A 20,903-nucleotide genomic window follows, 5' to 3' on the forward strand; every position below is an offset into this window, starting at 1 on the left:
ATATACCATGCTCTTGTATTGGAAGAATCAACATTGTGAAAATGACTATACTACCCAAGGCAATCAACAGATTCAGTGCAATCCCTATCAAATGACCAATGGCATTTTTCACAGAACTAGAAGAAAAAAATTTAAAATTTGTATGGAAACACAAAAGACCCCGAATAGCCAAAGCAATCCTGAGAAAGAAAAATGGAGCTGGAGGAGTCAGGCTCCCTGACTTCCGACTATACTACAAAGCTACAGTAATCAAGACAATATGGTACTGGCACAAAAACAGAAATATAGATAAATGGAACAGGATAGAAAGCCCAGAAATAAACCCACGCACCTATGGTCAATTAATCTATGACAAAGGAGGCAAGAACATACAATGGAGAAAAGACAGTCTCTTCAATAAGCGGTGTTGGGAAAACTGGACAGCTACATGTAAAAGAATGAAATTAGAACATTCTCTAACAACACACACAAAAATAAACTCAAAATGGATCAAAGACCTAAATGTAAGGCTGGACACTATAAAACTCTGAGAAGAAAACGTAGGCAAAACACTCTCTGACATAAATTGCAGCAATATCTTTTTGGATCCACCTCCTAGAGTAATGAAAATAAAAACAAAAATAAACAAATGGGATCTAATTAAACTTAAAGACTTGTGCACAGCAAAGGAAACCATAAACAAAACAAAAGGACAACCCACAGAATGGGAGAAAATATTTGCAAAAGAAGTGATTGACAAGGGGTTAATCTCCAAAATACATAAATAGCTCATTCAGCTCTTATGTCAAAAAAAAACAAACAACCCAATCAAAAAACGGGCATACGCCCTAAATAGACATTTCTCCAAAGAAGACATACAGATGGTCAAGAGGCACATGAAAAACTGCTCAACGCCACTCATTATTAGAGAAATGCAAATCAAAACTACAGTGAGGTATCACCTCACACCGGTTAGAATGGGCATCATCAAAAAGTCTACAAACAAGAAATGCTGGAGAGGGTGTGGAGAAAAGGGAACCCTCCTACACTGTTGGTGGGAATGTAAATTGGTACAACCACTATGGAGAACAGTATGGCAGTACCTTAAAAAACTAAAAATAGAACTACCATATGATCCAGAAATACCACTCCTGGGCATATACCCAGAGAAAACCATAATTCGAAAAATACATGCACCCCATTGTTCATTGCAGCTCTATTTACAACAGCCAAGACATGGAAGCAACCTAAATGTCCATCGACAGAGGAATGGATAAAGAATATGTGGTACAGATGTACAATGGAATAGTACTCAGCCATATAAAAAGAACCAAAATAATGTCATTTGCGGCAACACAGATGGACCTAGAGATTATCATACTAACTGAAGTAAATCAGAGAAAGACAAATATCATATGATATCACTCTTATGTGGAATCAAAATTTTTTCTTTTTAAAAAATTTTTATTGAAGTATAGTTGATTTACAATGTTGTGTTACTTTCTGCTGTATAGCACTGTGAATCAGTTATACATATACATATGTCCACTCTTTTTTAGACACCTTTTCCAAGTAGGTCATTACAGAGTATTGAGTAGAGTTCCCTGTGCTATACAGTAGGTTCTTATTAGTTATCTATTTTATATATAGTAGTATGTATATGTCAATCCCAATCTCACAATTTATCCCTCCTTCCCTTTCTTCCCTGGTAACCATAAAATTGTTTTCTACATCTATATGTGGAATCTAATTTTTAAAAAATGATACAAACGAACTTATTTACAAAACAGAAACAGACTCACAGGTATTGAAATCATACCCATGGTTACCAAAGGGGAAAAATGGTGGGGGAGGAATAAATCAGGAACTTGGGAGTAACATACAGACACTACTATATATAAAATAGGTAACCAAAAAGGACCCACTGTATAGCACAGGGAACTCTACTCAATATTCTGTAATAATCTATATGGGAAAAAACCTGAAAAAGAATGAATATATGTATAACTGAATCACTTCGCTGTACAGCTGAAACTAACACATTATAAATCAACTATACACTAATAAATTTTTTTTTAAATGGATATTACCTTTACATAAGGGGATTCATACAATATGTATTCTTGCGTCTGCCTTCTATCATTCAACATCATATTAGTGAGGTTTATTCATGTTATTATGTATAGCACTAGTTTTCTTCTTCATTGCTATGTGGTACTCTGTTATATGAATATTACACGATGTATTTACGCATTCAACTGTTCAGGGACATTTGGCTTATTTCCAGTTTGGGGGTGTTATGGATAATGTAGCTATGAAAATTCTTGTCACATATTTTGGTTCACCTATGTATACATTTCTGCTGAGTATACACTAAGAAGAGGAACTGCTGGACAATAATGTATTATTATATTCAAATTTAGAAGATATTGTCAAGCAGGTTTCCTGAGTGGTTGTACCAATCTACAATCACACTGGCTAGATAGGAACATTCCCATTGCTCCACATCCTTACTATTATTTAGTACTGTGAGTCTTTTTAATCTTAGGCTTTTGGTAGATTTGATCTTGATAGCTCATCATGTGAATATATGTTTTTCTAATGAAAAATCATGTCAGAGTTGGACAAAATACCTGTACAAATTGAAAAAAGAGGGGGAAATGAACACATTACTAGGCAGAGTACTTCAGCCTAGTGAAGATTCAGAAACACACCAACTCATGATATTTTCATCAGTTCTCTCACACTCACGAATGTCAAAACAATGCATAGCTAAATGAAGGTATCTTCAAGAAGAAGACAAACAAAACAAAAATAAAAAGAAAGAAAATAAAGAAAACTAGCTCCATGGATTAGTACTTGATATTTATCATTTTGGGTTTTTTTCTGAATTTCAGGTAAAATCTTTTATATTACATCAGTAGCACATAAAGTCCTTGATATTAATGATTGTACATTCTGTACTTAGACATGTCTATGTGAATATATAACGTGCATCAACTAGTTTTTGCAGTGTAACAAACCACCTCAAAATTTAGTGGCTTAAAAAAGCAACAATTTCAGAGTTCACAATTCTGTGTCAGGGCTTTTGGGTTCTCTCAGCTGGTCCCAGCTGGGCACCCTCATACCTCTGCAGTCTGCTGGTGATCGATGGCTTCTCCCATGTGTGTGATGGTTGTCCAGCTGGTGGCTTGGGTATGGGTATGTGCTTCTTCTCATCCAGCAGGCTAGCCTTGGCTTATTCATGAGGAGGTGGTCATAGGTTTCCAAAGAGCAGCAAGAGGGCAAGCCGCAGTGTACAAATGCTTTTCAAGCTTCTTGCTAATGATACACTGGCCAAAACAAGTCACACAGGAAGCCAAATGGAGAAATAAGCTCCACCCCTTGATGCAAATTGCAGCTTCACATTGAAATGGCATGGATGAAGGGAGGGGAAGAATTTGTGGCCATTTTTATATTCTATGTTAAGCATTTTTCTTAGTTCTTTACGTGTTTGCTTTACTGCTTGCTCAGAAATCAAAGATATAGTACCTACTGCTTTCCCCATTTGGTATATAAGGAAACTGAGGTTCAGAAAGGTAAAGCAGTAACATAGTCAATAATCAACAGAGCCGGGATTTAAACTCATGTCTACATGATTTCAAGGTCTCTGTTCTTTCCTACTATTCTACCTTCTGATGGATGGCTAATGTGCCTATTATGTCTAGCTCCATACGGTTACCATTTTGATGATCATTTTTTTGTGTGTAGATCCAGATTTCCATCTGGTATTATCTTCCTTCTGCCTGAAGCATTTCCTTTAACATTTCTTTTATTATCAGTGTGCTGGTGATGAAATATTTCAGCTTTTGAATGTCTGAAAACTTCCTTATTTTGCCTTCATTTTAAAAAAATATTTTCACTGGGTAAAGAATTCTAGGTTGATTTTTTTTTCTTTCAGTACTTTAAAGTTGTTGGCTCCTCTGTCCTCTCAATTCTACTGTGAAGCCTTTCAACATCCTCGTGTTTGCTTCCTTGCATATAACGTCATTCTATGGATGATTTCTAGATTTCTTTGTCATTGGTTTTGGCCAATTTGAGCAAATTGGTGTAGTTTTCTTCATGTTTCTTGTTTTTGGGTTCACTGAGCTTCTTGAATCTATGGATTTCTACTTTTCATCAATTTGGAAATCTTTTGGCTGCTCTTCTGCAAATATTTTTTGTGCCTCTCTTCCTGGCCCCCACTTGGGTATTACAATTACACATATGAAACTTTGTTATTTTTTCCCTATCTCTGCTTAACATTTTGAACATACAGAATACAGCTAAAACAACTTTTAATGTCCTTGTCTGTTAATTTCAACATCTGTGTCAGTCTTTTTGATTCATTGTCTCCTCAGGATGGGTCAAATACTCCTGCCTCTTCACATACCCAGTAATCTTTAATAAGATGTCAATCACTGTGACCTTCACCTTGCTTGGCACTGAATATTACGTTTACTGTATTCCTATCTTCTTGAGGTTTGTTCTGGAGTGCAGTTAAATCACTTGGAAATAGTTTTATGCTTTGGTATCATGCTTTTAAGATTTGTTTGGCAGAACTAAAGTAGGATCTAATCTAGGGCTAATTATTCCCAGGGCTGATGACTCTAGGAGGCCCCTCCATGGGTCTCGGGTTCTCTCTCTACAGCTCTCCCCTCTGTGGCACTCTGTTCTGCAAACTCTCACCATTTTGGTCTCCTTAGACTCTGAGCTCTGACCCCTCAACTCAGAAAGTCCACCAGACTCTGCCTGGTTGCCCCACCCTGTGCCCTGCCTGGAAACTCTCTCAAGGAAGCAAACTGGAACCATCACATAGCTCATTTCTTTTGTTCCTATTCCATCATGAATCACTGTTGCTTTTTGATTCTCTGGATAATATCTTCCTTGGTGGAGCCTGACTCCAGTTTTTATTTTTCATTTTGTTTCTCTCTTTCTTTCCTGCTCCATGATACTATGAAAGCTCCGGTCACATTTTCAGACTCTTGCCCACATCTTACTGTCAAATGTCATAGGGGGAACAGCAGTAGCATATGTCCGGCAAATCTCTCCATGGTTTCCTTCTTCTCAGATCTCAGCTCCTGAAATCTTGACTCTGTAGTCAAATGCTCTACCCCTGAGCTATACATCCCTGAAATTTTGACTTTGATGCTCTTTAAGCACTCCTCCATGCATTTAAACAGATCTACTTAACTATTTTATCCAGCTTTTCTAGTTGGTCCCAGAAGGAATAGTACTCTGTTAAAAGCTAATTAGTGGGCTTCCCTGGTGGTGCAGTGGTTGAGAATCTGCCTGCCAATGAAGGGGACACGGGTTCAAGCCCTGGTCTGGGAAGATCCCACATGCCGCGGAGCAACTGGGCCCGTGAGCCACAACTACTGAGCCTGCGCGTCTGGAGCCTGTGCTCCGCAACAAGAGAGGCCGCGATAGTGAGAGGCCCCCGCTCGCCGCAACTAGAGGAAGCCCACGCACAGAAACGAAGACCCAACACAGCCAAAAAATAAATAAATAAATTAATTAATTAAAAAAAAAAAAAAAAGCTAATGAGTTATAGCCAGAAGCCCTGCCCATTGAATTTAAGATGGAGCTGAACAAGCTTTATCAAGTGACATCAAACAAAGGTCAGGAGTTTCAGATTCCACAGCAAGGCCTAAAACTCCTTGGCAGCAGGACCCCAAATTTGTAAGACTGATTTAGAAACATTAAAGTGGTATTTTCATCCTACATTGTAATAACCCTGATTTTATTGTGTAACTTATAAACTGGCTGTAGAGGGAATTCCAATAAAGGAGCTCCAACAGAATTCTAAGCAGTGGCAACACATTGGCAAAATGAAAAAAAAAAATTTACATATATTGTTATACAACTTATGGTCAACCATATATTAACCATTTTGCAAGGATAATCTCTACTGCATATATAATTTATGACATTTATTTAAAAGTTAGATTGTCTATTTTCTTGTCACACACCTAAATGCCTAAGTCCTTTGGATATAAGGCTGCCTTTACACAAAGGCATCCATTTGAAATATAACATATTCTTAGGTTATACCAAGTGGAGCTGTTCTCACTGGCAATTTCTATAACAAAGTACACTTAGATGAGCAGCTTCTATTCCTTGCAGCTCAGCTGAACAGAAGTAGAGACCATGGCAAGGTGTTCAAAACCATGACCATCTTCTGTATCTGTTTCCTTTTCCTGCCTCTTCCCCATTTCATCCTCAGTGCCAACCTAAACTCAAGGGCAACCCCCTCCCTCTACTGTAGGTACCTACGAGCCCTCCAACCTTCTACTCCCTATAAAAAAGTAGGGATTTTTGACCGATTTTATTTCAACTAAAAGTCATTCACTCTTGCATGCAGCCAACTAACCACTTGCATCTTGAGCCATTTTCTTCTTGATTGTCTAAGAGCTACTGGTTTATTTATTTATTTTAGGTTGCGCTGCGCAGCTTGCAGGATTCCCCCTCGAACCCGTGTCCGCTGCCGTGGAAGCATGGAGTCCTAACCACTGGACTGCCAGGGAATTCCCCCTCTTGACTGTCTAAGGAGGACTAATCCATGTCAAGAAGGCTGTGACACACTATGAGTGAGTGTTGAGCTGCTTCATCCTGATTCCTGAGATGCAGATGGTGAGGCACCTTCACTCTGCCATGGAGATAACCAAATGGAAGCACTATCCAGCAACACACTGAGCTTGTGGGGATGCGGGGTCTTCGATATTTGCCCCCTTGAAGATCCACAAGTTCTTTTTATTACCTAATACTAAGCCCATTTCTCACAAGCACCTGTCCAAGTGCCAATATTGACAGTCTATTAAGGGTATCAGTTGAGTGCCATCTGTCTTATACTGCAGTTTGGGGGATTTCTCAAAAGACAAGTTGGCAGATTTCTTCTTATGTAGATTTGGTCCAATGCCACTGAAGGATATTTTTGATGCAAACATTAAACACTTCTGAGCATATATATTCCTGATCTTGTCATTTTCGAAACTGTGGCCTCAACTGCCACAGCAGTGGCTTTCTAGTAGCCACATTAAAACAAGTAAAAAGAAACAGGTGAAATTAATTCTGATGTATTTTGTTTGACCTAATGTATCCAAAGTATTGTCACTTCAATATGTAATTAATAGAAAAATCACTAATGAGATATTTTACCTTCTTATCTTTAAGTCTTTGAAACCAGGTGCATATTTTACATTTACAGCTTATCTCAATTTGGATTTTTCATCAGAAATACTTGATCTGTCTTTATGTCTCCCAAAATACACAGTTGCGAAAGTAGAGTCACACTCAAGTTGTTTCAAACTTGTTTTCCAATAACTGAATCAAAGATCAGTTTTTCTAACATATTGTAGTTAAAAATTCAGCCCTCAGTTGACACATTTCAAGTACCCAATAGCCACACATGCGGCCCATGGCTACCCCCCGTCACACAACACAGACGCAGCTGATCCCATGGAAAGTGTGTCATTCTTTAGTATACCTCTATCATGGGGAAGCTTTCACTCATCATCACATAGGAGACGAAGGAAGAGAAAATGTGCCAACTCTTCTAGGACAAAAAGATCTTTCAAGTCATAAGGAACCAGTGGCTAAAAATACCAAGTTGCCAGCTATTTCAAGGCACCATATCACAACCTGGAAGGGCACAATGGGGCCAACTGATGTTGCTAGGGCTGACTTTAACCACTACATTCGTTTCATTGAAAAATACAAAAGGATGTTTTTCTAAGGTGGGGGAGAAAGCACAGAATGTTAATATTGAATCATGTGCAACTTCATAACTACTGCGCCATGACCATTAATCCTGCAAATATACCTCTAAGTTTGTATTTCCGTAAGCAACCACCAGAGGTTTTTGACCATGAAAGTCACACAGCACAGCCACATCCTCAGTCCCTTAGATAATCTATGCCACTGGGAGGTCAGGGTGAACTCTAGGAAGAGAAAAATCTTTAAAACTTGACCTTAACCAAACTTACCAACAGCTGAAAACCACTGAAGGCATTCTAGACACACTGATTTCATCACTCTGACATTCCAACTCAAGTATCTTAAATTAGGCATTGCTGCTTATAGAACACAGGATGTAGTAATATCAGACTTCCCTGGCTCATGTATTCAGGCTGATCAAATTCCACAATCAACTGCAGAAACCCTCACTTGCACCAACACTCTTAAATTGAGTGTGGCAGGTGGAGGAGGGGGGCCTGAGGAATTCAAGTCATTCACAAGATGTCAGCATGACTCATCTGCCCACAAAGGGTCATCTTTTCTGGGGCAATTGCATTGTTATCCCACAAGCTGCAGTTGCCATGTTATCTCCGTCACAGTACAGGGCACACATTCAGGATGTTAGCACAAAAGGCAGAGACGGAAAAGCTGTGTCTGGTGGCCTGAAACTGATTCTGATGATGAAAGAAAGAGTGTAGCAAGGCTAGGCCCTTTGGCATAACTGCTAAAAGCATTAACTATTCCACAGTAAATGACCAAGAGTTGAGATCACACCTTGACTTTGCAGAACCACTGCCGGGAAAGAAGCTGACTGTGGCTCTAGATGACTCAACTCACCCTCAGCTCCTTTTCAATCCTTCACCCCAACAAGTTGCTCCCAGGTGGTATTTGCCCCTCAGAGGCAGCTAAACACTTTCGCTAATAACAAACCTTTCCTAAAAGGGTGATAGCATTTGAGGTGAAATCGAATTGTTCAGTGTTTAATTCGTGTAACAAAAGGATCTCAATGAAATCCCATTTTGAGCACAATTCAAAATAATGTATCTCAACTTTCAAAATGTTTCAAAAATCGAATCATTTCAAAGCTGGCAGGTCAGGAGAACTGTGTACCGCATTTACCCTGGAGCCGCAGAGCCAGACCCCTTCAGCTGGTAAGCAGAAATACCCCACCTCCTTTTGTTGATATGACATAGACAGCACTGCTGTTGGTATTCATCAGCGTGGCTACGAGCCATTTTGGACATTCTCTATGCGGTGACTTCAATATTCAGCTACATTAAAATTTAAAATCTTTTTAATGTCTTACATTACCTAGTCATTCATTAAAGAGTGTTACTAGTACTAGTACTGAGAAATGTACCTGAGATTCAGGGGTTTAGAACTTTTCATTAAAGATGAAAAAAAAAAATTAATTACATGGGACTGAGTGAACTGATGAGGATGATTATAACTTTCGTGACTTTCTGTTTGAATAAAAAAAAAAAAAAATCCCACAAGAACTCAGAGGCAAAAAATATACAAATCAGTTTTCACTGCAAAGTAAAGGAGTTGTTACAGTGGAGGATTACTGGACTGAATGTCAATATTGTGACATAGTATGAGTGTGTTTCGTGTTTGGTAATTGCAATCACTGTTGCTTTTGTTGTGGTCATCCATTTACAATGTTTGGTGTCAGTTTATTTATCTCTTGTAAAAATAAAATACAGTGTGTGTGTGTGTGGAAAAAAACCAAAAAAACCAAAAAAAACCACTATGAATTAGGTAGACAGGAAGACTTCCACAATAAGTCACACTGATATTAATAATAACACTCTGAAATATTGAAGTGATGCTGTGAAAATAAAAAGAATGATTTTAAAGGTACACCTTTTAAGTTATATAAATATATATATATATATATATATATATATATATATATATATATATATATATATATATATATATATAAAAGCAAAACCTCATCCTGTAATTTAGGAAGGATAATGAAAAAAAAAAAAAAATGTTAGCATCAGGGATGCATATCCCTGTGAGCCAACAGGTTGTCTAAGGCATGAAGCACTTTTTGATGATTTGAAAGGACATAAAGAGAATGGGTGACAAGTGTATGTTGAGTCATCTGTTCCTCTAGCACCAGCCTAGGACTTCAATTAAGGACAAAGAGGCATCGGGCAAGTGCATGCTCTGAAGACAGCAGACAGGGCTTAGGACAGATTGGTCCCTCCAGGGCTTGACAAGACACATCTCAATGCCCTACCGTGATCTGCCTCCATACACCCCTTCTGGGAAAGTACAGCAGGGAGGAGGGGGGACAGGTGGACATCCTCACACCTGTGATTCAGCAGCCCAGAGGAGGATGCTCTGGCTTTACCTCACTCCTCCTGGGGCTTCAAGGTGAAGGGCTGTTTCCCCCCTCTCCGCCCTTTAAGTTGTCCAGGGAGAGGGGTTGGAGAAACACTCACACAAACTATGGGTGCCTGCAGCCAGTGAATCTGCGATGCGTCCCTACTTCAGACATCTGTCTAGCTGGAAAAGGAGGAAGAAGATATAACGAATGATGGATTACACTGCCAAGGGCAAGAACTGGAAGTGCTGAGATGGACTTGTCTCTGCAGTATATACCCCCTGGGGGGGTTGCCCCTGCCCCCTGAGGACTTGCTCCTGTCCCACAAGAGACCCAGCATGTGGGTACTGGCTGTCAAGGGTCAAGGTCGACAGCCACCGCCAAACAGAGAAGCGGGAATATGCATTAAGAAAGGGCAATGACTGACAGATGACACCCTTCCTTCCTCCCCAAGGTAAACTGATAGGGAGGAGAAATAAAAGATCCCAACTCCAAGTTCATTATGTAAAAGCCTGGTCTTGACACAGAGGTGAGGTTGGAATTTTAAACTAGATCTTGTTGAGTTGCTTTGGGTTACTTTAATCTTTAATAATAAAAAGGGACCGGAGCATTACAGTACCTATCCAAGATGTTATAAAGGGACCTGTTACTCCATGTAAAGAGATTCAGCAGGGCACATTTGAGCTTAATAATTGTACAAAGATAAAACTGTTTCATGTCTATATTCTGGATAATTAATACTGTTCAATAAAACAGTCACATACGTGTTTATTATGTTTAAAGAATATAAAAGAAAAACCATGTTCCTACTTACAGATGTATGCGTCTCTCTAATTTACATAGTGAAAATTCAGCATTCTAAGTATTTCAGATTTGCAAATGTTTAGGAACATGTACCTGGAATAGAATATGACATCCTCTATCTCATATGATCACCCTGGGCAGAGGGCCCATCTGCTGGTCACGAGGAAGTTCTCAGGAGATTACTGAAGCTTAAATGTGGTAGTAATTGCCATGTTTAAACTAGTTTAAAAAAAACAAAAAACCCCCAAACATCCAATTTACATGTCATTGACATAAGTGAGAGATGGAGATACTGGATTCCAAGTCAATCTAATTAGATGGATTTTATTTACAAAGCCATCTGGGAGTTAGCATAAATATACAAAATGATACCTGAGTGGTAATGCTGAAAATGTTGCCAAAGCTGACTAACAACTTTGCTCTTAATAGCAAGATTGTACTTGTATTGCCGACAGCAAGAACAGCCATCCATCTGAATTTAGCTCCAAAGAGAAATGATGAACGAGAGAGAAATAATCAAGATAAATACTGTGTCCAGAGAACAGTAGAATTCAGGAAACCGTAGTGTTAGGTGACACATATTCCAAAGAAAAGGGCAGAAAAATATCTAGGGCAGGAACATGGAGACAAATCCACAATGATAAAGCACAACCTTTGGCTTCAAAATAATCTGTGATATATCGTCAAGTCTAGGAGTAACTGCCTATGTCAGTTGTAACAATTCTAAGATCTAAATAGATGTGAACAACCGAACAGATATAATGAAAGGCAACATCCGCTAAATGTTTAGAGGAAGGAGAGCTTCGGGATTTGCACGAAGTTTGGTCTCTGATCTGTGCTCTCAGATTACAAAAGATAATAGCTGCTTTTATTTGCTTTACATATTGTCATGGGTGCTACATTATTTTTGAATGGATAGGAGAAAATTAGAGGGTTAGGTAGAGGATGAAAATATACCAATACACCTCTGACAGCACTGAAGTCTAGTCCAGCTTCAATTATGAAGGTTACTCTGGAGTCAAGGTTGTTGTAAGAAGGTACCAGCCATGATCTCGTTCCCAGTGACCCAGCCTCCCCCAGGAAAGCTGCAAACCAGGCAATGGAGCTCCAGCCCTTGTCCCAGAATTCTGGGGGTTTGGAGCCAGTGTTTCTTCCATTAACTTCTTGCAGGGCCCTAAGCCTTGTACATTTGCTGTTCCTTCCTTGTATTGAGAATCAGGCAGTTACCCTTCCTAGTTCCTTGAGCACTGCTTCTAACATCCCTCTGTTGCTGCATTAAGAATTCTTATTGCATATTTTCTGGCACCTGGCACATGTGACATGGTAGGTGGCATTTGACAATGATAAAGAAACTGTGACATTCCTTAGCTAACATAGGATAATACGAGACTCTCAAAAACAAATATTTACCTCCATAGGCTGAGCTCCCTTTGAGAGAATGTCAAGTAAGTCTGCGGAAGAGATGAAATAGAAGCGCGGAAAAGCCACACGCTTGGTTTCCAGGTACTCAGCAAGAGCTTTTTCACAAAGAGAAAGCCTGCAGGAATGAAACATCACTGTAAGCATATCTTGCCCATTCATTTATTAAAACGTCACCAAAACCCAGAGCCTCTCATCTGTCCATTCACCACAAGAAGCTCACCGTTTAACACGGAGCCTACCTCCTTCTCTTTGACATCATCGTCTTGTTCGTGACTCGCGTACAAGTCATGCCAAGTGGGAGGAGAAACACACACACACCCAGCATTAGTTGAGACTAAATATAGATCAGACTTAAGTTGATGTTACTTGTCACTTGCCTTTTTTTTGGAGGGAAGCGTGGACATTTAAAAAAAAATTTTTATTGGAGTATAGTTGATTTACAATGTTGTGTTAGTTTCAGGTGTACAGTGAAAACAGAATCAGTTATACATATACATATATCCACTCTTTTTTAGATTCTTTCCCCATATAGGCCATTACAGAGTATTGAGAAGAGCTCCCTGTGCTATACAGTATATCCTTATTAGTTATCTATTTTATATATAGTAGTATGTATATGTCAATCCCAATCTCCCAATTTTTCCCACCCCCCTTACCCCCTGGTAACCATAAGTTTGTTTTCTACATCTGTAACTACTTCTGTTTCTGCTTTGTAGATAAGTTCATTTTTACCCTTCTTTTAACGACATTTCTCATCAGCAGGAGAGAAGACCAGATTTGGCATCACTCGCCCTGAGCACAAAATGCTTTCCTTAACACGTAATTGGTTTAAGGCCTTCCTTTTCCCACTGAATGTCTACAAAACACAAGGAGCTTCAACTCTCTCTGGTTTTCAGAAGGGTCATAAGATCCAGAATCATTTCCACATTATTTTTCTTAGCAGAGCAGAGATGACCCAGCGGCAGAGCCCCCAAAACCCTCAAAGATCACTGACTAAGAAATAATTAACTTCTGCAGAAATCCACACTTTTAAAATTATGGCCAACTTTATCTCTAAAAAACTTCCAGATTATGAAATAATTGTATGTGATATATATTTTTATCTAGAGGGCTCCTCTGCCTTGCAATAAAAAGTGATCACAATTCCGCACAAAGCTCTTCTTTTAGTGGCTGATCTGCCCATTTTTAATCAAAAGCCAGGATACTCTTATGACCACTAGCTGTTGTATAATTTTATATGAAAATTACAAATGCCCTTTAGGACAAGGATTTCAAAAATACTAACATGCTGTCTAAGGATAATTTCTAGTATAATTAAACTATATACAAAATAAAGGACTTAAAATGAGTGCAATCCCAGTTCCTAGCATACAGTAGATGCTTAATAAATATTTGCAGGATACTTTGATAAAATAATTGATTAAACAACCATGCTGATTCTCTTGATAACAGGATATTCTAATTTTACTATAATGATAATCCTTTTTGGAAAACAGAAATATATTTGGATCTATTTACATTAACTCACAAAATATATGTACCATCTAATATGTATAAGGCAACCAGAAAACTATAAGCAAAATTATAAAATAATTTAGTAGAGGTTGTACCTACAATAACTTGGTGTTAAATACTATCAGATATTCAAAAGCAATCTCAGAAGTATAACAAATTGATCACTTTGTAGTTTTATTCTTACCTGTACTGTAAATCTTTAAGTTCTTCATAGAGGTTAGGTCTGCATGTTGCTTCTAAAACATTTTTTATTTTAGCTGTCCTGAACATTAACTCCTGAGTGAAAGTAAAACATGGAGCCATTGATATTAGAAATTACTTATCTAAATTTTTCATCCATTTAGGGAATTAAAAAGTGAAGAACAATCAAACTACGAGAAAGCAAGATAAATGACATTTCTAACACCATGTCTGTTCTGCTTTTAAACTTTTAGATGAACCTCAAAAACAAAGTGTAATCACATAGTTTTTATCAATATAAATTCGATAGGCATTACCACCACTCTGGGTCCAGGCAGAATTTCTCTCTTCTAAACCAAACGCACGAAAAAATAGAGAGACAGAGAACCAGAATCTTAAAGAATACATTCACATTGGAAAATGAGATGAATATGAAACAATCTAGCCATTCTTTCCTCCCTAAAAGTTAAATAAAATAGAATTCCTCTGGTGTTCTGCTTTAGCTAGTAAGACAAAAATAATTCATCCCCATTTCTATATAAAAAGTAAAGTCTCTCAAATCATTTATTATTATTATATGTACATCTCCATGTGTTCTCTGTGTCTCTTATGAAACAAACCAGTAACTGATAGTATAACTTTGTTACTGGTTTCCCCTCCTCAGTCTCTTACTTCATGAAGATGAATCTGTCTCCCAGGCCTTACTGCTGGCGTAGGCCTCTGGGAAACATGTGGCCTGTTGCCTGGTTTTGTATGGCCCGAAGCTAAGAATGGTCTTTACATTTTTAACTAGTTGAAAAAAATCTAAAGAAGCATAATACTTTGTGACACATGAAAATAATATGGAATTCAATTTCCGGTGTCTATAAAGTTTTACTGGTACACAGCCGCGCCCATCTGTCTATGTAGTGTCTATGTTTTCTTTCACAGGACAATGGCAGCCCTGCTGAGTTGTGACACAGACCATATACAACCACAAAGCCTAAACTATGGACTATCTGACCCTTCACAGACAAGTTTCCTGACCTTGTCTCCTGAAATTCAAATACACACATATATTTTTCATAAATACAGTACCCCAAATCATGTTTCTTTACAAGATTTTTATATTGTTTGGACAAAGTTGTTAGGATAGAAAACAGCCTTTCTTCCACGAACCTTAAATTCGGCATCTACTCCACCGAATCTTTGAGCATCTTTCACAAGCTGAATTCGAATATCTTCTGAATAAACAAAGATGCTTTCTAGGTGAGACCAAGTGCGCTGTACTTCCATCCAAGCAAAGATGACCGAATCTGTTGTGTTTAATTTGTTTTGCCAGCTTATGACTTGCTCAATGAAATATTCCACATACTTGCTTTGAAGCAGAGTCTGTAACTGAACCTAAAAGAAAGGCAAAGAATTTCAAATACCATCTAAATTGGTAGTCTGTAAGCACCATGAGGGAGCACACCTCTTCTGTTTATTGCTGGATTCCTAGGACCTAGCACACGATACATGCAACAGGCATTCAGTAAGTATTTGCTAAGTGACTGAATTAATGGCATTAAATATTACATAATAACATGTTTCTTCCAAAAGGAAAAAGACAAATATAAGCAACTACATGTAATGTGTCTTCTAGAAGAAGGCCACGTGTCTCTTTGAAGGCAGGAAAAAATATTGTGCACCAGGGTGCAGCTTTAGGAAATAAACTTTATTCTTTCATCCTCTCTCACTCTTCTTGGGGTCTCTGCCTATTAATCATTCTAAGGTTATGGGTCTTTTTTTTCAATATTGAAAGTACGAAACAAACTCCCTTCCAGTTTGCTAAGACCTCAAGCTCCTGTTTTCCTCCCCTTTGAGTTTACTACCAAACTTTGCAGCCTTCCTAACACCAAGCCTTGCTTTAATGTCGTGCAGCTCAGCGAGCACTTCCCATCATTCTCTGACACTGAAATTTCAGGACGTCACTGAGAACAGCTCCTTTTCATCCTCCTTCATCTCTAAGTGTTTAATACATTTGACTATTCTTCCCCCCCCAGCTTTATTGAAATATTATTGACATATAGCATTGTGTAAGTGTAAAGTGTACAATGTGATGATTTGATACACGTATATATTGTGAAATGGTTACCACAATAAGTTTATACCTCCACAACCCATGTAATTGCCGTGTGTGTGTGTGTGTGTGTGTGTGCATGTGTGTGTTGATAACATTTAAGATCTACTCTCTTAACAACTTTCAAGCATATAATATACTATTGTTAACTGCAGTCACCATGCTGTACATTAGATGCCCAGAACTTATTCATCTTATACCCAGAGGTCCGGACCCTTTGACCAATACCTCCACACTTCCCCAAAGCCCAGAAACTGGTAACCGCCATTCTACTCTGTTTGTATGAGGTCAGCTATTTTAGATTCCCCATATAAGCAAGAACATTCAGTATTTGCTTCCTCTGAATGAACTACCTCACTTGGCATAATACTCTCAAAATCCACCCATGTCATCACAAATGGCAGGATTTCCTTCTTTTTATGGCAGAATGATGATATTGCATTGTATATACACCACATTTTCTTTATCCATTTATTTGTCAATGGACGCTTAGGTTGTTTCCATGACAGTTGACTCTTCTTTGGAGGAGAAACTTATCCTGTGATTGCTGATGATATTACAGTCTTCTTTTTCTATGATTTCTCTGCCCACTCTCTCTCTCTCTGCCTCCTTTATGTCTCCTCCTCTTGTTCACCACATGCAGCCTTTCCCAAAGCTCTATTCTCAGCTGAATTATCTTCTTTACCTCTCATTAGCTAGCTCATCAATTCTCAAGACACCAAAAATGACCTCCCAAACTGTACTTCTAGACTGAACCTCTGCACTGAGCTCTGGGTCAGACTTTCCACCTTTACATCAATGCCCCTCACTTTAAATACACCACAAATAATAGAACATCATCTCTTCAGACCAGGTTCTTTCCTAAGTGCCCCCTGTCTAATAATAATAACACTACTGTTATTATTTCCTCTGAATAGTTTGTCTCTTTGATCTTTCTTATCTCTCATGTCCAAAGAGATGTTAACTCATAACCTTAGAATTCAAGACCACATAGGCTGTGCTCTGGACTGTCCCTCCAGCCTTATTTTTTATTACTCCTATCAAGAAAGTCTATATTCTAAGGAAACTAAACTCTTTAAATTACCTCTGAATGGCAGGTACTTTCTGGCATTCCAAGATGGCACTAACATTGTCCCCTTTGCCTATAACACCCTTTTCTGATCGCCATTTTTTGTTGAATACCAGCCCATCCTTCAAGGTTCAGCACAAGTACCACCACCTTACAAGATCCTTTGGAACCTTGTCTCTGTCTCCCTACTCAAGTGCAAATTCCTTGAGAACAAGTGTTCATACTTTTTGAGCCCAAATGCCTGGAGCCTGGTACAAGCAGATGCCCAGTGAATGAAGAAAGAAATATTGAGTATTGGAACTTGGGAAAAATCTAAAATCGTAATTTAAAAGGAAAAAATCTGTAATAAAAATATCCATCTTACTTGGTTGTGCTCTAGAGTTTCAAACAATTGTTCATCAAACTTCAGTAACAGAATGCCTGTCCGAGAGTGAACTTCATAAGAGAACTCCATGGTTGCCCAGGTCTGGCTGATTTCAGTAACAACCTAGACGTAAACAGCATTTAGTTATGTGCACAAAAGTTTAATTTAGGACCGATACTTAGGCTATCATCTGGAATTTTAAAAATTGTTTCTACAATTTAAAAAAAAAACAACAGAGGGACATCAAATATCACTGGCCTCAATTTTTTTCCTCCAAATAATTCACGGTGATGAGGTTTAGAGAATGAATTCAACCACAGAAAAGGAACAAGCATCACACCAATATCAATTTTTTTTTTTTTAACTGGATCTGAGTTTTATATCCTTCACTGAAACACAATGCAGAGCAGGAAGGGACTTAAAAGGTTATCTTAAAGGTCTGATAGATATTATTTACTTTCTGGGTAGTGCTCTGAGTGCCAGAATGTGAATCCCAGGTCCCTTGTTGAACCTGGGTAAGTTAATTACTTCTCTATGCCTCAGTTTCCTCATCTGTACAATAGGGATAATCTTCAGAGGATTAAATGAATTAATATAAAGCACTGAGAGCAGTGGTTGCTACCAAGTAAACGATATATAAGTGTTTTCTGCTATAATCGTCATCATCAACTGGGTCAACTCTCTCGTTTTACACATTTACTGTGGCCTAGAAGGAAGCTGCTTCCTGCCCAGGGAAACATGTCTCCACACAACTATGGCAGGAGGACTTCTCCCTGATTCTGCTTACGTGCTGGTGCACAGAATTAGTTCAGGGTAAAAAGAAACAGCCCGAGGACAACACCTTCTCAGTCCCCAGCTCTTTCACTGCTTTGTCCACGATGCTTCGGACATCCTCTTCCACTTGGTGTAACCGCAAGGCTAACAAATCTGCCAAAGTTGTGACTTCGTTTATAGAAAACTTGACCTGATTAGGAACAAAAAAAAGGCAGAATTTATATTCCACATATATTAATGGTTCCTTCTACCTAATGGCCAGAGGAATGAATCATAGCTAAATATACTCAAGTCAGCTGCTGAGTACATTTCGAGTTCTGAAATGTGCAGACAACCAAAGACATTGCTTTTTAACTCACAGTTACTGAGCCATCACCCATCGAAGCGAGGGCTGAGGTTTAGGCCACGTTTGTACTACAGTACTTTCTTTTGTTTCATAACCCTCCCTTGTCAGCTCATTTCTTACCTCCTTTGCCCACAAAACCCATTTTTAAAGAGAATCACATTGTTCATTTATTATAATTTGGTTGAAATCCCAGGAATCAGGTAGTAGCTCATTTGTTTTCTCTTCCTTAGGTACTCTATTCACTGAACATAATTCCCAGTTGCTTCTGTGCTTTAACCTAGTTACATCATTGACTTAATCTTAGTTCCTTGGCAAAAAATAATTATTCTTACTCATACTATCATTATTCATATTTACCATGTGAAAAAGTCACTCACATTTCCTCATCATCTTATTGACTCCCCACTTTCCCCACCCCCATATTGGTTAAGAAGCTCTCAGCTCTTCCTAAGAGCCCAAACTCACCCATATCCCTCACAAATGAACAGCTGATCCCACCACACAGTTGCAACGAAGCCATTTCCTTTCCTGCTCCTGCTAAGCATATCCAGTCCCTGTTTCTCGGAAGGTGCAGTCCTCTCTGGCTCTCCTCAATCTGTAACGTTGCTTATCACCATGCACGGCTCTGCAGAGGATGACTAAACATCCCTGTTTGCCCAGGACTTGGGTATTTCCTGGGCTAAAAGCTGGGAAGTCCTGAGCAAAGCAGATGAGTTGGTCACCCTATCTCTGCATCACTTTTGACCTCACTCCAGAGCTGATGGGAGTCAGGTCTGTCTTAGAGAAGGAATGAGCAGGGATGCATAACGAGGCCCCCCTGATTAGCTGCATAGTTTGTGCAGTGAATATGGACCCCCTGCCCAGGTGACAACTGGAGGTTGGATCTAGTCACTGCTCTGATGCCCCAGATCAGCCTGGAGGAAGATGCCTTTTTCTAAATTGCCAGAGAAGTACCTTTTTCTAGCTTGCAGAAGGGCATGACACAGACAAGACACCGTGGCGAGAAGAAAGCTCAGTGGGGCAAATGTGAGAAGGGGGCGGGGAGTGGGACACACAGTATACCTTCCATGTTGGGAGACTAAATAAAGATTTTCTGAAAGAATAAATTAATCAACTATAAAGCCCAAATATGCAATGCCTAAAAGACTCTATGGAAAGTATTACAATAAAAACTTCAGGGACCATTTATTGAGGATTTGCTATGTGCTAGGGTCTATATATAATCTCATCTCATCAAGTCTGCATGGCAGCATTATAGCATTACTTGTATTTCATAGAAGGGGCAACTGAGGTACAGAGAGCAAGTAACTGGCCCAAGATCCAAGAGATACTAGGTGTTAGAGTTGGACCAATATAGCTTAGGCCATCCCCACTTCACCAGCCTGCCCCTTTCCTCAGTTTCCCCACCCTGCAAACTCTGTCTTCAAATCATGAGAGCCCTTCTTCACGATGTGTGCCTAGCAGAAAACACGCACATCAGGCTGCATTTTATGCATTTTAAATTCATGAAGGTCACCTTCTCCGAAAAATAAAGTGTAAGTTTGGTATATTTGCTCCTAAATAGATGTAGAAAGGCAAGAAAATATAACCTCAAATGTTACAGACACCATTTGAGAAATAATTCTGTATTTTGCAATAAAATAAAAAACCACCTGGGACTTCTCTGGTGGTCCAATGGTTAAGACTTCACCTTCCAATGCAGGGGTGGGTGTTCGATGCCTGGTGGGGGAGCTAAGATCCCATATGCCTTGCAGCCAAAATATCAAAACATAAAACAGAAGCAATACTGTAACAAATTCAATAAAGACTTTAAAAATGGTCTACATCAAAAAAAAAAAATCTTAAAAAAAATGCATCTCTAAAAAAAAATTTAAAAAATAACCATCAAAAGACCATCAAAGGGGCTTCCCTGGTGGTGCATTGGTTAAGAATCCACCTGCCAATGCAGGGGACACGGGTTCGAGCCCCGGTCCAGGAAGATCCCACATGCCGCCGAGCAGCTGAGCCCGTGTGCCACAACTACTGAGCCTGCGCTCTAGAGCCTGTGAGCCACAAATACTGAGCCTGTGTGCCACAACTACTGAAGCCCGTGCACCTAGAGCCTGTGCTCTGCAACAAGAGAAGCCACTGCAATGAGAAGCCTGTGCACTGCAATGAAGAGTAGGCCCCGCTCACCGCAGCTACAGAAAGCCACGCACAGCAACGAAGACCCAATGCAGCCAAAAATAAAAAACAAAACAAAACAAAACAAAA

General features: G+C 39.1%; 1 protein-coding gene and 1 long non-coding RNA gene across 4 annotated transcripts in view; one reads left to right on the forward strand and one right to left on the reverse strand.

The window, feature by feature from the left end:
- LOC309631856 overlaps positions 1-20,903 on the forward strand; it is a 916,236-nt gene that overhangs the window by 381,052 nt on the left and 514,281 nt on the right. The gene's annotated exons all lie outside the window — the stretch shown is intronic.
- DNAH11 (dynein axonemal heavy chain 11) overlaps positions 1-20,903 on the reverse strand; it is a 318,101-nt gene that overhangs the window by 212,365 nt on the left and 84,833 nt on the right. For all 3 annotated transcript variants that reach the window (XM_082398151.1, XM_082398152.1, XM_082398153.1), the window contains exons 24-28: positions 18,372-18,494; positions 17,531-17,653; positions 15,155-15,379; positions 14,001-14,092; positions 12,290-12,416 (exon numbers count right to left, since the gene is read on the reverse strand). In XM_082398151.1, the coding sequence (XP_082254277.1) occupies positions 12,290-12,416; positions 14,001-14,092; positions 15,155-15,379; positions 17,531-17,653; positions 18,372-18,494 (690 nt within the window). The remainder of the gene's footprint in view (positions 1-12,289; positions 12,417-14,000; positions 14,093-15,154; positions 15,380-17,530; positions 17,654-18,371; positions 18,495-20,903) is intronic.

This window comes from Balaenoptera borealis (assembly GCF_965194805.1).
Source record: "Balaenoptera borealis genome assembly, chromosome: 7".
NCBI lineage: Eukaryota > Metazoa > Chordata > Mammalia > Artiodactyla > Balaenopteridae > Balaenoptera > Balaenoptera borealis.